The sequence below is a fragment of the Squalius cephalus genome (genome assembly GCF_949319135.1).
Source record: "Squalius cephalus genome assembly, chromosome: 19".
Taxonomy (NCBI): Eukaryota; Metazoa; Chordata; class Actinopteri; order Cypriniformes; family Leuciscidae; genus Squalius; species Squalius cephalus.
Genome location: NC_137140.1, coordinates 5,045,040 through 5,063,351, shown reverse-complemented (window position 1 = coordinate 5,063,351; position 18,312 = coordinate 5,045,040). Strand labels below are relative to the sequence as shown.

The 18,312-nt window shown below is 42.1% G+C and overlaps 1 protein-coding gene across 1 annotated transcript in view; it reads left to right on the top strand.

Annotated features, from left to right (window-relative positions):
* Nucleotides 1-18,312, top strand: part of LOC307147053 (uncharacterized protein) — a 130,402-nt gene that overhangs the window by 79,248 nt on the left and 32,842 nt on the right. Inside the window, exons 17-27 of the mRNA XM_079851503.1 lie at nucleotides 15,244-15,339; nucleotides 15,530-15,665; nucleotides 15,755-15,876; nucleotides 15,968-16,246; nucleotides 16,431-16,526; nucleotides 16,665-16,797; nucleotides 16,936-17,060; nucleotides 17,152-17,430; nucleotides 17,548-17,640; nucleotides 17,741-17,876; nucleotides 18,233-18,259. Coding sequence (XP_079707629.1) covers nucleotides 15,244-15,339; nucleotides 15,530-15,665; nucleotides 15,755-15,876; nucleotides 15,968-16,246; nucleotides 16,431-16,526; nucleotides 16,665-16,797; nucleotides 16,936-17,060; nucleotides 17,152-17,430; nucleotides 17,548-17,640; nucleotides 17,741-17,876; nucleotides 18,233-18,259 — 1,522 coding nt within the window. The remainder of the gene's footprint in view (nucleotides 1-15,243; nucleotides 15,340-15,529; nucleotides 15,666-15,754; nucleotides 15,877-15,967; nucleotides 16,247-16,430; nucleotides 16,527-16,664; nucleotides 16,798-16,935; nucleotides 17,061-17,151; nucleotides 17,431-17,547; nucleotides 17,641-17,740; nucleotides 17,877-18,232; nucleotides 18,260-18,312) is intronic.

Below are 18,312 nucleotides of genomic sequence, written 5' to 3'. Positions count from 1 at the left end.
ACACCCTAGCAACCGCCTAGCAACCAACCACCATAGCAACCACCCAGAACACCCTAGCAACCGCCTAGCAACCACCCAAAATACCTTAGCAACATGTTTTTTCTAGCAACCGCCTAGCAACAGCATAGCAACCACCAAAACACCCTAGCAACCGCCTAGCAACCCCCCAGAATACCCTAGCAACAGCATAGCAACCACCCAGAACACCCTAGCAACCGCCTAGCAACAGCATAGCAACCACCCAGAACACCCTAGCAACAGCCAAGCAACCACCCAAAATACCCTAGCAACCGCTTAACAACACCAAAGCAACCACCCAGAATACCCTAGCAACCGCCTAGCAACACCATAGCGACCACCCATAACATCCTAGCAACCGCCTAGCAAAAAACGTTCTGGTCCAAACTTTCTCAAGCCAACTTCAAAGTTTGTCTCGACGAACTTTTGCATCTAGTTATTATTATTCTTCTTCTTCTGAGCGGAAAAAAATCTGACTCAAACTCCTCCTAGAGCTTTAACTCTACATACTCCAAACTCGGCTCAGACACTCAAACTGTTCTGACTTAGTGTGCTATATCTTTTCAGACTGATCGGACTTACGGTTTTCCTAAAAATGACGATCAAAACTCGGAAAAACTCCCATTGACTTGCATTGGGGAGTTCTAAAAAATTCAAATCCAGATTCAAACTGACCAACCGACGAAAATTCAAATCAAAATACCTTGAAGACTAAACCAAACTGCCATTCTATATACTATATTAGCCAATGAGACTCATTTAAACTAATGAACTCTAAACTCATACACTTATAAACTAATTAACTTATAAACTCATAAATTAATAAACTCTGAACTCTTAAACTCATTTAAACTTATAAACTCTAAACTCATTAAAACTTATAAACTCTAAACTCATTTAAAACTTATAAACTCTAAACTCAAAAACTCTTACACTTATAAACTCATCAATTTATACACTTATAAACTCTAAACTCATAAACGAGCGAGGATTTCGGAGAAACGTGTGATTTGCCACATTTGAAGAGGCTGACAGGCTCTGTAAGAACATACCTCACAATGGGGTAAAAGTTGCACCCCTGGGGGGCAGGAGCGTCCCAAAGTTTCCCATTGACTTACAATGGTGTAGGACACAATGTCCTACACATTGCATAGGGATTTTGTATTGAACGTAGCTCTGGATCACAGTGTCAGAGAGACAAGGGGGCGGGCTCATTTTACTCAGACGACCAATCAGTCTCTAAGGATCATTGTGAAGCTATCAAGCCACGCCCTAGCAACCATTTAGAGCACCTTAGCAACAAGTCCCATAGACTTCCATTGAAAGAGATCAAAGGGATATCTCCGGACTGAATTGTCATAGAAACATGGGGGTGGTCTCATTTGACTCGGGGAAGCAAACAGCCAATCATGAATCACCTCAACACTTCCTAGCCCCTCCCTAGCAACCATTGTCGAACACCTTAGCAACCAAAATCCAAAGAGGGATATCTTCCATTCTGAATGTCACAGAGGCATGGGAGTTGGTTTATATCATTTATAGTGACAAGAAGCCTTTGCAGTTTCATCATTGGCAGCTGCCAAGCAACTCCATAGCAACCAAACAGAGTACCCTAGCAACCATTTTACAAGACCTATATCTCTACACCAGAACATCATAAAGAGATGGGGTTAAGACAAGTTTGACTCAGGGCAGCAAACAGCCATTCATGAGACACCACAACACTTGCTAGCCCCGCCCTAGCAACCATTGTCAAGCACCTTAGCAACCAAAATCCATAGAGGGATGTCTTTCATTCTGAATGTCACAGAGGAATGCGAGTTGGTTTATATCATTCATACTGACAAGCAGCCTTTAGAGTTTCATGATTGGCAGCTGCCAAGCCATTCCCTAGCAACCAAACAAAGTAGCTTAGCAACCATTTTGCAAGACCTATTTCTCTGCATCAGAACATCGTATAGAGATGGGGGTTGGCTCTTTTGACTCATACTAGCAAAGAGGAATTCCAACATGCTACACATGCTAGCTGTGAATAGCTACATGCTAATAGCGATTAGATAAGTGCTAAATCATGCCAAGAAAATGCTAAGAACTGCAATAGTAATCATCTGTGACAACTACCAACCACTTAATAACACCATAGTAACCACCCATAATACCTTTGCAACCACCCTGAACACCCTAGCAACTGCCTAGCAACCACCCAAAATACCCTACCAAACACCTAGCAACACCATAGGAACCACCCAGAACACCCTAGCAACTGCCTAGCAACGCCCTAGCAACCACCCAGAATACCCTAGCAACCGCCTAGCAACACCATAGCAACCACCCAGAATACCCTAGCAACCACCTAGCAACACCCTAGCAACCACCCAGAACACCCTAGCAACTGCCTAGCAACCACCCAGAATACCCTAGCAACCGCCAAGCAACACCATAGCAACCACCCAGAACAACCTAGAAACTGCCTAGCAACACCCTAGCAACCACCCAGAACACCCTAGCAACTGCCTAGCAACACCCTAGCAACCACCCAGAACACCCTAGCAACTGCCTAGCAACCACTCAGAATACCCTAGCAACCGCCTAGCAACACCATAGCAACCACCCAGAACACCCTAGCAACTGCCTAGCAACACCCTAGTAACCACCCAGAATACCCTAGCAACCACCCAGAACACCCTAGCAACCACCCAGAACACCCTAGCAACTGCCTAGCAACGTCCTAGCAACCACCCAGAATACCCTAGCAACCGCCTAGCAACCACCCAGAATACCCTAGCAACTGCCTAGCAACGCCCTAGCAACCACCCAGAATACCCTAGCAACCGCCTAGCAACCACCCAGAATACCCTAGCAACTGCCTAGCAACGCCCTAGCAACCACCCACAATACCCTAGCAACCGCCTAGCAACCACCCAGAATACCCTAGCAACTGCCTAGCAACGCCCTAGCAACCACCCACAATACCCTAGCAGCCGTCTAGCAACACCCTAGCAACTGCCTAGCAACGCCCTAGCAACCACCCAGAATACCCTAGCAGCCGTCTAGCAACACCCTAGCAACCACCCAAAACACCCTAGCAACTGCCTAGCAATGCCCTAACAACCACCCAGAATACCCTATCAACTGTCTAGCAACACCCTAGCAACCACCCAGAATACACTAGCAACACCTGAACAACACGAATAAGCCATATCTCAGCACCAGAACATCATACAGACATGTTTGTTGGCTCGTATGCAATCATGTACCACATTCTAGCAACCGAGTGGCGAGTTTTGCCACTGCAAGCACCATTTCACATTTTCTTCAGGAAATGTACATTCTAGTTAAGTTGGCTTGAGAGAGCCAACATATTGAAATCCTATTTAAACTTATTATTAAGTTGGCTTGAGAGAGCCAACATATTGAAATCCTATTTAAACTTATTAAGTTGGCTTGAGAGAGCCAACTTACTGAAATCCTATTTAAACTTATTATTATTATTATTCCGAGACTAAAATTTCTATATGAAACTCCTCCTAGAGCTTTAACTCTACATACTCCAAACTCGGCTCAGACACTCAAACTGATCTGACCAAGTGTGCTATATCTTTTCAGACTGATCGGACTTACGGTTTTCCTAAAAATGACGATCAAAACTCGGAAAAACTCCCATTGACTTGCATTGGGGAGTTCTAAAAAATTCAAATTTAGATTCAAACTCACCAACCGACAAAAATTTAAATCTAAACACCTTGAAGACTAAACCAAACTGCCATTCTATATACTATAAGAGCCATTGAGACTCATTTAAACTAATGAACTCTAAACTCATACACTTATAAACTAATTAACTTATAAACTCATGAATTCATAGACTTATGAACTCTTAAACTCATAAATTAATAAACTCTGAACTCTTTAAACTCATTTACACATATAAACTCTAAACTCATTTAAACTTATAAACTCAAAACTCAATTAAACTTATAAACTAAACTCAAAAACTTGTACACTTATAAACTCATGCATTTATACACTTATAAACTCTAAACTCATAAACTCTGAGTGTGTGTGTGTGTGTGTGTGTGAACACACACACACACACACACACACACACACACACACTCTAAACTCATTTAAACTTAAACTCTAAACTCATTTAAACTTATAAACTCAAAACTCAAAATCTCATAAACTACTTTAAACTTCAAACCACTTTAAACTTCTTAAGTTTAAAGCTTCCAGCTGCCAAGCAACTCCATAGCAACCAAACTTGAGTACCCTAGCAACCGTTTTGCAAGACCTATATCTCTGTATCAGAACATTGTATAGAGATGAGGTTTGGCTCTTTTGACTCATGCTAGCAAACAGCACTTCCAACATGCTACACATGCTAGCAGTAAATAGCTACATGCTAATAGCGATTAGTTAAGTGCTATATCATGCCAAGATCATGCTAAGAACTCTGTAAAGACTCCATAGTAACCATCTGTGACAACTACCAACCACCTAGTAACACCATAGCAACAGCCCAGAACACCCTAGCAACCGCCTAGCAACCACCCAGAATACCTTAGTAACCGCCTAGCAACACCATAGCAACCACCCAGAACACCCTAGAAACCGCCTAGCAACCACCCAGAATACCTTAGTAACCGCCTAGCATCACCATAGCAACCACCAAAACACCCTAGCAACCGCCTAGCAACCACCCAGAACACCCTAGCAACCGCCTAGCAACAGCATAGCAACCACCCAGAATACCCTAGCAACCGCCTAGCAACCACCCAGAATACCCTAGCAACCGCCTAGCAACAGCATAGCAACCACCCAGAACACCCTAGCAACCGCCTAGCAACCACCCAGAATACCCTAGCAACCGCCTAGCAACAGCATAGCAACCACCCAGAACACCCTAGCAACCGCCTAGCAACACCATAGCAACCACCCAAAACACCCTAGCAACTGCCTAGCAACCACCCAGAATACCCTAGCAACCGCCTAGCAACAGCATAGCAACCACCCAGCACACCCTAGCAACCGCCTAGCAACCACCTAAAACACCCTAGCAACCGCCTAGCAACCACCCAGAACACCATAGCAACCACCCAGAATACCCTAGCAACTGCCTAGCAACACCCTAGCAACCACCCAGAACACCCTATCAACCGCCCAGCAACACCCTAGCAACCACCCAAAATACCTTAGCAACCGCCTAGCATCACCATAGCAACCACCCAGAACACCCTAGCAACCGCCTAGCAACCACCAACATACCTTAGCAACTGCCTAGCAACACCCTAGCAACCACCAAAAATACCCTAGCAACCGCTTAGCAACACCCTAACAACCACCCAGAACACCCTAGCAACCACCCAGAAAACCCTAGCAACCACCAAAAATACCTTAGCAACCGCCTAGCAACACCATAGCAACCACCCAGAACACCCTAGCAACCACCTAGCAACCATCCAAAACACCCTAGCAACCACCCAAAACACCCTAGCAACCACCAAGCAACACCCTAGCAACAACCCAGAACACCCTAACAACCACCCAAAAACCTTAGCAACCGCATAGCAACACCATAGCAACCACCCAGAACACCCTAGCAACCGCCTAGCAACCACCCAGAACACCTTAGCAACCCACTAGAAAACCCCCAACAACTTTTTAACTTTTAACTACTTTAAACTTTAAACTAATTAAAACTTTAAACTACTTTCAACTTTAAACTAATTTACTTCAAACTAATTTAAACTTTAGACTAATTTAAACTTTAAACTAAATTAAACTTCAAACTACTTTAATCTTCAAACTACTTTAAACTTCAAACTTTCCAGTACAAACTTTCTCAAGCCAACTTAAAGTTTGTCTCGACGAACTTTTTAATCTAGTTATTATTATTCTTCTGAGACTAAAAAAACTAAATTGGATCTCCTCCTAGAGCTTTAACTCTACATACTCCAAATTCGGCTCGGACACTCAAACTGATCTGACTCGAGTTGCTATATCTTTTCAGACTGATCGGACTTACGGTTTTCCTAAAAATGACAATCAAAACTCGAAAAAACTCATTCAAAAATTCCCATTGACTTTCATTGGGAGTTCTAAAAAATTCAAACCGACGAAAATTCAAATCAAAACACCTTGAAGACTAAACCAAACTGCCGTTCTATATACTATATGAGCCATTGAGACTCATTTAAACTAATAAACTCTAAACTCATACACTTATAAACTAATTAACTTATAAATTCATGAATTCATAGACTTATGAACTCTTAAACTCATAAATTAATAAACTCTGAACTCTTAAACTCATTTAAACTTATAAACTCTAAACTCATTAAAACTTATAAACTCTAAACTCATTTAAAACTTATAAACTCTAAACTCAAAAACTCTTACACTTATAAACTCATCAATTTATACACTTATAAACTCTAAACTCATAAACTCTGAGTGTGTGTGTGTGTGTGTGTGTGTGTGTGTGTTCACACACACACACACACACACACACACACTCTAAACTCATTTAAACTTAAACTCTAAACTCATTTAAACTTGTAAACTTGTAAACTCAAAACTCGTAAACTACTTTAAACTTCAAACCACTTTAAACTTCTTAAGTTTAAAGCTTCCAGCTCCCAAGCAACTCCATAGCAACCAAACGTGAGTACCCTAGCAACCGTTTTGCAAGACCTATATCTCTGTATCAGAACATCGTATAGAGATGAGGTTAGGCTCTTTTGACTCATGCAAGCAAACAGCACTTCCAACATGCTACACATGCTAGCAGTGAATAGCTACATGCTAATAGCGATTAGTTAAGTGCTATATCATGCCAAGATCATGCTAAGAACTCTATAAAGACTACATAGTAACCATCTGTGACAACTACCAACCACCTAGTAACACCATAGCAACCACCCAGAACACCCTAGCAACCACCTAGCAACACCCTAGCAACCACCCAGAATACCCTAGCAACACCATAGCAACCACCAAAACACCCTAGCAACCACCTAGTAACATCATAGCAACCACCCAGAACACCCTAGCAACTGCCTAGCAACACCATAGCAACCACCAAAACACCCTAGCAACCGCCTAGCAACAGCATAGCAACCACCCAGAACAACCTAGCAACCGCCTAGCAACACCATAGCAACCACCAAAACACCCTAGCAACCGCCTAGCAACAGCATAGCAACCACCCAGAACAACCTAGCAACCGCCTAGCAACATCCTAGCAACCACCAAAACACCCTGGCAACATCCTAGCAACCACCCAGAATACCCTAGCAACCGCCTAGCAACACCATAGCAACCACCAAAACACCCTAACAACCGCCTAGCAACATCATAGCAACCACCCAGAACACCCTAGCAACCGCCTAGCAACACCATAGCAACCATCAAAACACCCTAGCAACCGCCTAGCAACATCATAGCAACCACCCAGAACACCCTAGCAACCGCCTAGCAACCATCCAAAACACCCAAGCAACCGCCTAGCAACCACCCAGAATACCCTAGCAACCACCTAGCAACAACATAGAAACCACCCAGAACACCCTAGCAACCGCCTAGCAACACCATAGCAACCACCCAGAACACCCTAGCAACCGCCTAGCAACCACCCAAAACTCATAAACTCTGAGTGTGTGTGTCTGAGTGAGTGTGTGTGTGTTAGTGAGCGTGTCTGTGTGTGTGTGTGTGAGAAAGTGTGTGTATGTGTGAGAGTTAGTGAGCGTGTGTGTTTGTCCGTGTGTGTTAGTGAGCGTGTCTGCGTGTGTGTGTGTGTGTGTGCGTGTGTGTGAGAGAGAGTTAGTGAGCATGTCTGTGTGTGAAATTTAAACTAACAAACTCATCTATCTATATACTTCAAACTAATTTAGACTTCAAACTACTTTAAACTTTAAACTACTTTAAACTTCAAACTACTTTAAACTTTAAACTAATTTAAACTTCAAACTACTTTAAACTTCAAACTACTTTAAACTTCAAACTACTTTAAACTACTTTAAACTTTAAACTAATTTAAACTTTAAACTACTTTATACTTCAAACTAATTTAAACTTTAAACTAATTTAAACTTCAAACTAATTTAAACTTTAAACTACTTTAAACTTCAAACTTCTTCAAACTTTCTGGTCCGGCTTTCTCAAGCCAACTTAAAGTTTGTCTCGACGAACTTTTTAATCTAGTTATTATTATTATTCCGAGACTAAAATTTCTATATGAAACTCCTCCTAGAGCTTTAACTCTACATACTCCAAACTCGGCTCAGACACTCAAACTGATCTGACTCGCGTTGCTATATCTTTTCAGACTGATCGGACTTACGGTTTTCCTAAAAATGACGATCAAAACTCGGAAAAACTCCCATTGACTTGCATTGGGGAGTTCTAAAAAATTCAAATTTAGATTCAAACTCACCAACCGACGAAAATTCAAATCAAAATACCTTGAAGACTAAACCAAACTGCCGTTCTATATACTATATGAGCCATTGAGACTCATTTAAACTAATGAACTCTAAACTCATACACTTATAAACTAATTAACTTATAAACTCATGAATTCATAGACTTATGAACTCTTAAACTCATAAATTAATAAACTCTGAACTCTTAAACTCATTTAAACTTATAAACTCTAAACTCATTTAAACTTATAAACTCTAAACTCATTTAAAACTTATAAACTCTAAACTCAAAAACTCTAACACTTATAAACTCATCAATTTATACACTTATAAACTCTAAACTCATAAACTCTGAGTATGTGTGTGTGTGTCACACACACACACACACACACACACACACACACACTAAACTCATTTAAACTTAAACTCTAAACTCATTTAAACTTGTAAACTCAAAACTCGTAAACTACTTTAAACTTCACACCACTTTAAACTTAAGTTAAAGCTTCCAGCTCCCAAGCAACTCCATAGCAACCAAACTTGAGTACCCTAGCAACCGTTTTGCAAGACCTATATCTCTGTATCAGAACATCGTATAGAGATGAGGTTTGGCTCTTTTGACTCATGCTAGCAAACAGCACTTCCAACATGCTACACATGCTAGCAGTGAATAGCTACATGCTAATAGTAATGAGTTAAGTGCTATATCATGCCAAGATCATGCTAAGAACTCTATAAAGACTCCATAGTAACCATCTGTGACAACTACCAACCACGTAGTAACATCATAGCAACCACCCAGAATACCTTAGCAACACCATAGCAACCACCCAGGACACCCTAGCAACCGCCTAGCAACCACCTAGAATACTCTAGCAACCACCTAGCAACACCATAGCAACCACCCAGAACACCCTAGCAACTGCCTAGCAACCACCCAAAACACCCTAGAAACCGCCTAGCAACCACCCAGAACACCCTAGCAACCACCTAGCAACACCCTAGCAACCACCCAGAACACCCTAGCAACACCCTAGCAACCACCCAGAACACCCTAGCAACCGCCTAGCAACCACCCAGAACACCCTAGCAACCACCTAGCAACACCCTAGCAACCACCCAGAACACCCTAGCAACCACCTAGCAACACCCTAGCAACCACCCAGAACACCCTAGCAACCGCCTAGCAACCACCTAGAATACTCTAGCAACCACCTAGCAACACCATAGCAACCACCCAGAACACCCTAGCAACTGCCTAGCAACCACCCAAAACACCCTAGCAACCGCCTAGCAACCACCCAGAACACCCTAGCAACCACCTAGCGACACCCTAGCAACCACCCAGAACACCCTAGCAACCACCTAGCAACACCCTAGCAACCACCCAGAACACCCTAGCAACCACCTAGCAACACCCTAGCAACCACCCAGAACACCCTAGCAACCGCCTAGCAACCACCCAAAACACCCTAGCAACCGCCTAGCAACACCATAGCAACCACCCAGAATACCCTAGCAACCGCCTAGCAACCACCCAGAATACCTTAGCAACCGCCTAGCAACACCATAGCAACCACTCAGAACACCCTAGCAACCACCCAAAATACCTTAGCAACTGCCTAGCAACACCCTAGCAACCGCCTAGCAACACCCTAGCAACCACCCAGAACACCCTAGCAACCACCTAGCAACCACCCAGAATACCCTAGCAACCGCCTAGCAACAGCATAGCAACCACCCAGAACACCCTAGCAACAGCATAGCAACCACCCAAAACACCCTAGCAACCGCCTAGCAACCACCCAGAATACCCTAGCAACCGCCTAGCAACAGCATAGCAACCACCCAGAACACCCTAGCAACCGCCTAGCAACCACCCAGAATACCCTAGCAACCGCCAAGCAACACCATAGCAACCACCCAGAATACCTTAGCAACCGCCTAGCAACACCATAGCAACTACCCAGAACACCCTAGCAACCGCCTAACAACCACCCAGAACACCCTAGCAACCACCTAGTAACAGCATAACAACCACCCAGAACACCCTAGCAACCGCCTAGCAACACCATAGCAACCACCCAGAATACCCTAGCAACCGCCTAGCAACACCATAGCAACCACCCAGAACACCCTAGCAACCGCCTAGCAACACCATAGCGACCACCCATAACATCCTAGCAACCGCCTAGCAAAAAACGTTCTGGTCCAAACTTTCTCAAGCCAACTTCAAAGTTTGTCTCGACGAACTTTTGCATCTAGTTATTATTATTATTCCGAGACTAAAATTTCTATATGAAACTCCTCCTAGAGCTTTAACTCTACATACTCCAAACTCGGCTCAGACACTCAAACTGATCTGACTCGCGTTGCTATATCTTTTCAGACTGATCGGACTTACGGTTTTCCTAAAAATGACGATCAAAACTCGGAAAAACTCCCATTGACTTACATTGGGGAGTTCTAAAAATATTTGAATCCAAACTGCCGTTTTCACACACACAGACTCCAAAGGGCCTGACACCCCTGCGTCTCTCCCTCTCTCTCTCCCTCAGAGGATTTATATTATCAAGCAACCAATAAGTAATGGCCTAAAATCTTCATAGCCACACCCTAGCAACCAGTTACAGCACCCTAGCAACCACTAAGAGCTCCCTAGCAACCACCCTAAACCCCCCAAAAAAACTTTTTTTATTTTTTTTTATTTTTTAAAGCAATATTACATTCGTGGCCTTGCGATATTGCTCCATGCTTGTGCCTATTCGGCCATAGTACTGAAGGCACTCGTTATTAACTCCATATAAACCATCTTTGACAACTACCAACCACCTAGTAACACCATAGCAACTACCAAAAATACCTTAGCAACCATCTTGAACACCCTAGCAACATCTAGAAACACTCTAGTAACCACCAAATATACCCTAGCAACCACCCAGAACACCCTAGCAACTGCCTAGCAACCCCCCAGAACACCTAGCAACTGCCTAGCAAACAGCCAGAACACCCTAGCAACTGCCTAGCAACCACCCAGAACACCTAGCAACTGCCTAGCAACAACCCAGAACACCCTAACAACTGCCTAGCAACACCATAGCAACCACCCAGAACACCCTAGCAACCGCCTAGCAACCACCCCGAACACCCTAGCAACACCATAGCAACCACCCAGAACACCCTAGCAACCGCCTAGCAACCACCCAGAATACCTTAGCAACCACCTAGCAACACCATAGCAACCACCCAGAATACCCTAGCAACCGCCTAGCAACCACCCAAAACACCCTAGCAACCGCCTAGCAACACCATAGCAACCACCCAGAATACCCTAGCAACCGCCTAGCAACCACCCAGAATACCTTAGCAACCGCCTAGCAACACCATAGCAACCACTCAGAACACCCTAGCAACTGCCTAACAACCACCCAGAACACCCTAGCAACCACCCAAAATACCTTAGAACACCCTAGCAACACCATAGCAACCACTCAGAACACCCTAACAACCACCCAAAATACCTTAGAACACCATAGCAACCACCCAGAACACCCTAGCAACCACCCAAAATACCCTAGCAACCGCCTAGCAACCACCCAAAAGACCCTAGCAACCACCCAAAATATCCTAGCAACCGCCTAGCAACCACCCAGAACACCCTAGTAACCACCCAGAACACCCTAGCAACCGCCTAGCAACCAACCACCATAGCAACCACCCAGAACACCCTAGCAACCGCCTAGCAACCACCCAAAATACCTTAGCAACCGCCTAGCAACACCATAGCAACCACCCAGAACACCCTAGCAACCGCCTAGCAACACCATAGCAACCACCCAGAACACCCTAGCAACTGCCCAGCAACCACCCAGAATACCCTAGCAACCGCCTAGCAACACCATAGCAACCACCCAGAACACCCTAGCAACCGCCTAGCAACACCATAGTAACCACCCAGAACACCCTAGCAACCGCCTAGCAACCACCCAGAATACCCTAGCAACCGCCTAGCAACCACCCAGAATACCTTAGCAACACCATAGCAACCACCCAGAACACCCTAGCAACCGCCTAGCAACACCATAGCAACCACCCAGAACACCCTAGCAACCACCTAGCAACACCATAGCAACCACCCAGAACACCCTAGCAACCGCCTAGCAACCACCCAGAACACCCTAGCAACCGCCTAGCAACACCATAGCAACCACCCAGAACACCCTAGCAACTGCCTAGCAACCACCCAGAATACCCTAGCAACCGCCTAGCAACCACCTAGCAACCACCCAGAATACCTTAGCAACCGCCTAGCAACACCATAGCAACTACCCAGAACACCCTAGCAACCGCCTAGCAAAAAACGTTCTGGTCCAAACTTTCTCAAGCCAACTTAAAGTTTGTCTCGACGAACTTTTGCATCTAGTTATTATTATTCTTCTGAGACTAAAAAAACTAAATTGGATCTCCTCCTAGAGCTTTAACTCTACATACTCCAAATTCGGCTCGGACACTCAAACTGATCTGACTCGAGTTGCTATATCTTTTCAGACTGATCGGACTTACGGTTTTCCTAAAAATGACGATCAAAACTCGAAAAAACTCATTCAAAAATTCCCATTGACTTTCATTGGGAGTTCTAAAAAATTCAAACCGACGAAAATTCAAATCAAAACACCTTGAAGACTAAACCAAACTGCCGTTCTATATACTATATGAGCCATTGAGACTCATTTAAACTAATAAACTCTAAACTCATACACTTATAAACTAATTAACTTATAAACTCATGAATTCATAGACTTATGAACTCTTAAACTCATAAATTAATAAACTCTGAACTCTTAAACTCATTTAAACTTATAAACTCTAAACTCATTAAAACTTATAAACTCTAAACTCATTTAAAACTTATAAACTCTAAACTCAAAAACTCTTACACTTATAAACTCATCAATTTATACACTTATAAACTCTAAACTCATAAACTCTGTGTGTGTGTGTGTGTGTGTGTGTTCACACACACACACACACACACTCTAAACTCATTTAAACTTAAACTCTAAACTCATTTAAACTTGTAAACTTGTAAACTCAAAACTCGTAAACTACTTTAAACTTCAAACCACTTTAAACTTCTTAAGTTTAAAGCTTCCAGCTCCCAAGCAACTCCATAGCAACCAAACGTGAGTACCCTAGCAACCGTTTTGCAAGACCTATATCTCTGTATCAGAACATCGTATAGAGATGAGGTTAGGCTCTTTTGACTCATGCAAGCAAACAGCACTTCCAACATGCTACACATGCTAGCAGTGAATAGCTACATGCTAATAGCGATTAGTTAAGTGCTATATCATGCCAAGATCATGCTAAGAACTCTATAAAGACTCCATAGTAACCATCTGTGACAACTACCAACCACCTAGTAACACCATAGCAACCACCCAGAACACCCTAGCAACCACCTAGCAACACCCTAGCAACCACCCAGAATACCCTAGCAACACCATAGCAACCACCAAAACACCCTAGCAACCACCTAGCAACATCATAGCAACCACCCAGAACACCCTAGCAACCGCCTAGCAACACCATAGCAACCACCAAAACACCCTAGCAACCACCTAGCAACAGCATAGCAACCACCCAGAACAACCTAGCAACCGCCTAGCAACACCATAGCAACCACCAAAACACCCTAGCAACCGCCTAGCAACAGCATAGCAACCACCCAGAACAACCTAGCAACCGCCTAGCAACATCCTAGCAACCACCAAAACACCCTGGCAACATCCTAGCAACCACCCAGAATACCCTAGCAACCGCCTAGCAACACCATAGCAACCACCAAAACACCCTAACAACCGCCTAGCAACATCATAGCAACCACCCAGAACACCCTAGCAACCGCCTAGCAACACCATAGCAACCATCAAAACACCCTAGCAACCGCCTAGCAACATCATAGCAACCACCCAGAACACCCTAGCAACCGCCTAGCAACCATCCAAAACACCCAAGCAACCGCCTAGCAACCACCCAGAATACCCTAGCAACCACCTAGCAACAACATAGAAACCACCCAGAACACCCTAGCAACCGCCTAGCAACACCATAGCAACCACCCAGAACACCCTAGCAACCGCCTAGCAACCACCCAAAACTCATAAACTCTGAGTGTGTGTGTCTGAGTGAGTGTGTTTGTGTGTGTGTGTTAGTGAGCGTGTCTGTGTGTGTGTGTGTGTGTGTGTGTGTGTGAGAGAAAGTGTGTGTATGTGTGAGAGTTAGTGAGCGTGTGTGTTTGTCCGTGTGTGTTAGTGAGCGTGTCTGCGTGTGTGTGTGTGTGTGTGCGTGTGTGTGAGAGAGAGTTAGTGAGCATGTCTGTGTGTGAAATTTAAACTAACAAACTCATCTATCTATCTACTTCAAACTAATTTAGACTTCAAACTACTTTAAACTTTAAACTACTTTAAACTTCAAACTACTTTAAACTTTAAACTAATTTAAACTTCAAACTACTTTAAACTTCAAACTACTTTAAACTTCAAACTACTTTAAACTACTTTAAACTTTAAACTAATTTAAACTTTAAACTACTTTATACTTCAAACTAATTTAAACTTTAAACTAATTTAAACTTCAAACTAATTTAAACTTTAAACTACTTTAAACTTCAAACTTCTTCAAACTTTCTGGTCCGGCTTTCTCAAGCCAACTTAAAGTTTGTCTCGACGAACTTTTTAATCTAGTTTGTCTTGTGACTGTGATAATTTGATGTTGTGTTTTTTTCTTTTTTCTTCAGAATTCCTCTTTTCAAGTACTGCTGATCTCAGGTTCTGGTTTGTCATTTATTGTATTTAATTATGGCAATATTCCTCAAACTAAGCAAATGGCAATGGTGAGAAAGCATTTTTGTATTTTAAAATTTAATAACTTTTGCAATATTCTGGACAGTTCAAATGTGTTTGTAGAGACAGTTTTACAGTAATGTGACATTTTACTGTGTAATGTGACTTTTTGGTAGAATTAGCTATACAGCTCCTCTTATCCACAGATCTGTAACAAACATATTTTTAATCATTATTTAGGCTGGATATGACACGATTGATTCAATTATTTTCTATACAATTCCTGTGTCTAACATCGCAAACCTGACCCACTCCACAAATGTCAATATTATGGGCCGTTGGGCTTTTCGTGTCGACACTTTGCCAGCAAAATTTGGTAATACATTTTTTATTTCTCCTCCTGAACTTAATTCACTTTTCATGTTTGTACCAAGGCCATAACATGCAATTGTATTCTTTTTCCAGGTTTGTTTTATCCAACTGGCTCTCCAGTCTCTCAGAATCCCTGTCAAAGTACTGCAACCTCACCAGCTGTGCACTTGCAGTATCCTTTCTTCTACTTTGGGCGCAGATACCACAACATATATGTGAGATGTTATGTTAAACACATTACATTTGAAGTACATTGATGCATTACAAGTCATGTTGCTTCAGTTAATCTTCATATCTTTACTATAGATCAACAATAATGGATATTTGACATTTGATGAACCATCTTATGAAAGACTCCCCAAGGCTTTCCCTGCCAACTCTACTAGAGACATTATAGCTCCATTCTGGGCAATGTTTGACTGTAGTGTCAATGGAAAAATCTCCTACCGCTTGGTAACTCAAAGCCGTATTCTGGACCGGGCGAGAAATGATGTCAAACAGTTTTTCCCTCTGTTTGGGTTCTCAGTAAATGCAGTCCTCATTGCTACTTGGGAGAGAGTGCCCTACTTGAACAGCTCCTTGACGGTGTGTAGATTTAATGGTTACACTAATCTTTAACCTAAGTTTAGTATAAATGTAGTCAGAGATTTAAATAGTTTTAAAAGGATTGCATTTATTTAGCATAATTTTGTTAAATGAGTTTTGTGTATAGAGAATTTATAACTGTGTTTTCTCATTGAAACCTATGTTTTTATTTGACTTTTCCTAGGAATCCTCCTTTCAAGTAATTCTAATTATTTGCAGGACTCTTTCCTTTGTCATAATGAACTACGGAAATATTTCCTCAACTAACCAAAATGTTCAGGTTGGACAGAATAAGAATCTTGTTACAAATCTTTAAGAATAAGATATTAATATTAATGGCCAATGGGACCTTAAAAAATGTGTTGGTCAATAATTATCATTATTATTATTATTTTGTTTTGTTTTGTTGTTTACTCAGGCTGGCTATGACACAATAAACTCAACAAATTATTTTTCAATCAATGTGCCTGATGAAAATAAACTCTCTAACTCCAGCAATGTCAATGTGACGGGACGCTGGGTATTCCGTGTGGATGGTGGGCCTGAGGACGGTAACGTCACTGTTTAATATAAAGAATATCACATTGTTTGATAAATAGCCATAAAATATAACATGGAAAAAATTTAGGCATTATAAAAATGTCCTCCTTCAAAACTTTAAACACTCATAATAATAATATTGGGATTAGGAATATTCTACCCATATGGAGATGTAGAGGATGAGAAAAGCCCACAGTCGGATGATGGAAGTTCTCCACCGATCCCCTTGCTGCGGCCATTTGTGTACTTTGGCCATGTATATGACAAAATATTTGTAAGAAGCATTCATTAATGACATTCATTAATGTATATACCACATAGAGGATGTTACTTGAAAATCCAGATAACATATTTTGATCCTATAGGTGAATAATAACGGAGACCTCACCTTTGATGAGCCATTTTACCAGTGGTATCCAGATTTTTTTCCTGCATGCTCGACTAGAGACATCATCGCTCCACTGTGGACAGATATTGATAATAGTGGGAAAGGAACCATCTCTTACCGACAAGTAACAGATGGTCATCTCTTGAATCGGGCTTCAAGAGACATAAACCAATATTATCCCAACTTGAACTTCTCTGCCTCATGGGTTTTTATTGCTACATGGGATAAAGTACCGTACTATGGAATGAGAGAGACAGTATGTTTTATACTCAATTAGAATGTGCTTTTATTGCATAATATTTTCATTGAACTGAAATTTATGGAATATCCAGAATGATGCTTGTATTAATGAGGAATTCCCGGTCTCTTCCAGGAGTCGACCTTCCAAGTGGTTTTGGTGTCTGGCAAAAACCTGTCATTTACACTCATGCATTATGATTATATCACCTCTACCTACGCTGCAGAGGTAAAGCAGTGTGGAAAATGTGTCAATATTGATATTCAGCAGTGTGAAAAATTTTTGGATTTAATGGAGTTTTTTTTCTTTGTGTTTTCTTCATTAACAGTCCGGCTATGACACAATTTGCTCTACTAATTTCTTTTTAATTCCTGATTCTAACATTGCAAACCTGGCATACACAAGCAATGTCAACGTCACGGGTAGATGGGTATTTCGTGTCGACAATTCATCAGAAAGAAATGGTATATATGTGTATTAATGAAATGTGTCATTCGCTGTAGCTTAATTCATTTTATAATTGATGTCTCATAACATATGCATTTGCTTGTTTCTTTAAATCAGGGGTGCCCAATCCTGCTCCTGCCGATCAACTGTCCTGCACAGTTCATCTCCAACCCTAATCAAATACACCTGCCTTTAATTTTCAGGTGATCCTGAAGACCTTTATTGGTTGCTTCAGGTGTGTTTGATTAGGGTTGGAGATGAACTGTGCAGGACAGTCGATCGGAAGAAGTAGGATTGGGCAACCCTGCTTTAAATAGTGTGTGTAACAGAGTATAGGTATATATGTAACATCTGCCTCTGTTTTGTTTTGCAGGATCTTGTGACGATACAGACACTCAAGGTACATTGACAATTTGGTTTCTAGTTAAATATTGTAAAATAATTGATACCTCT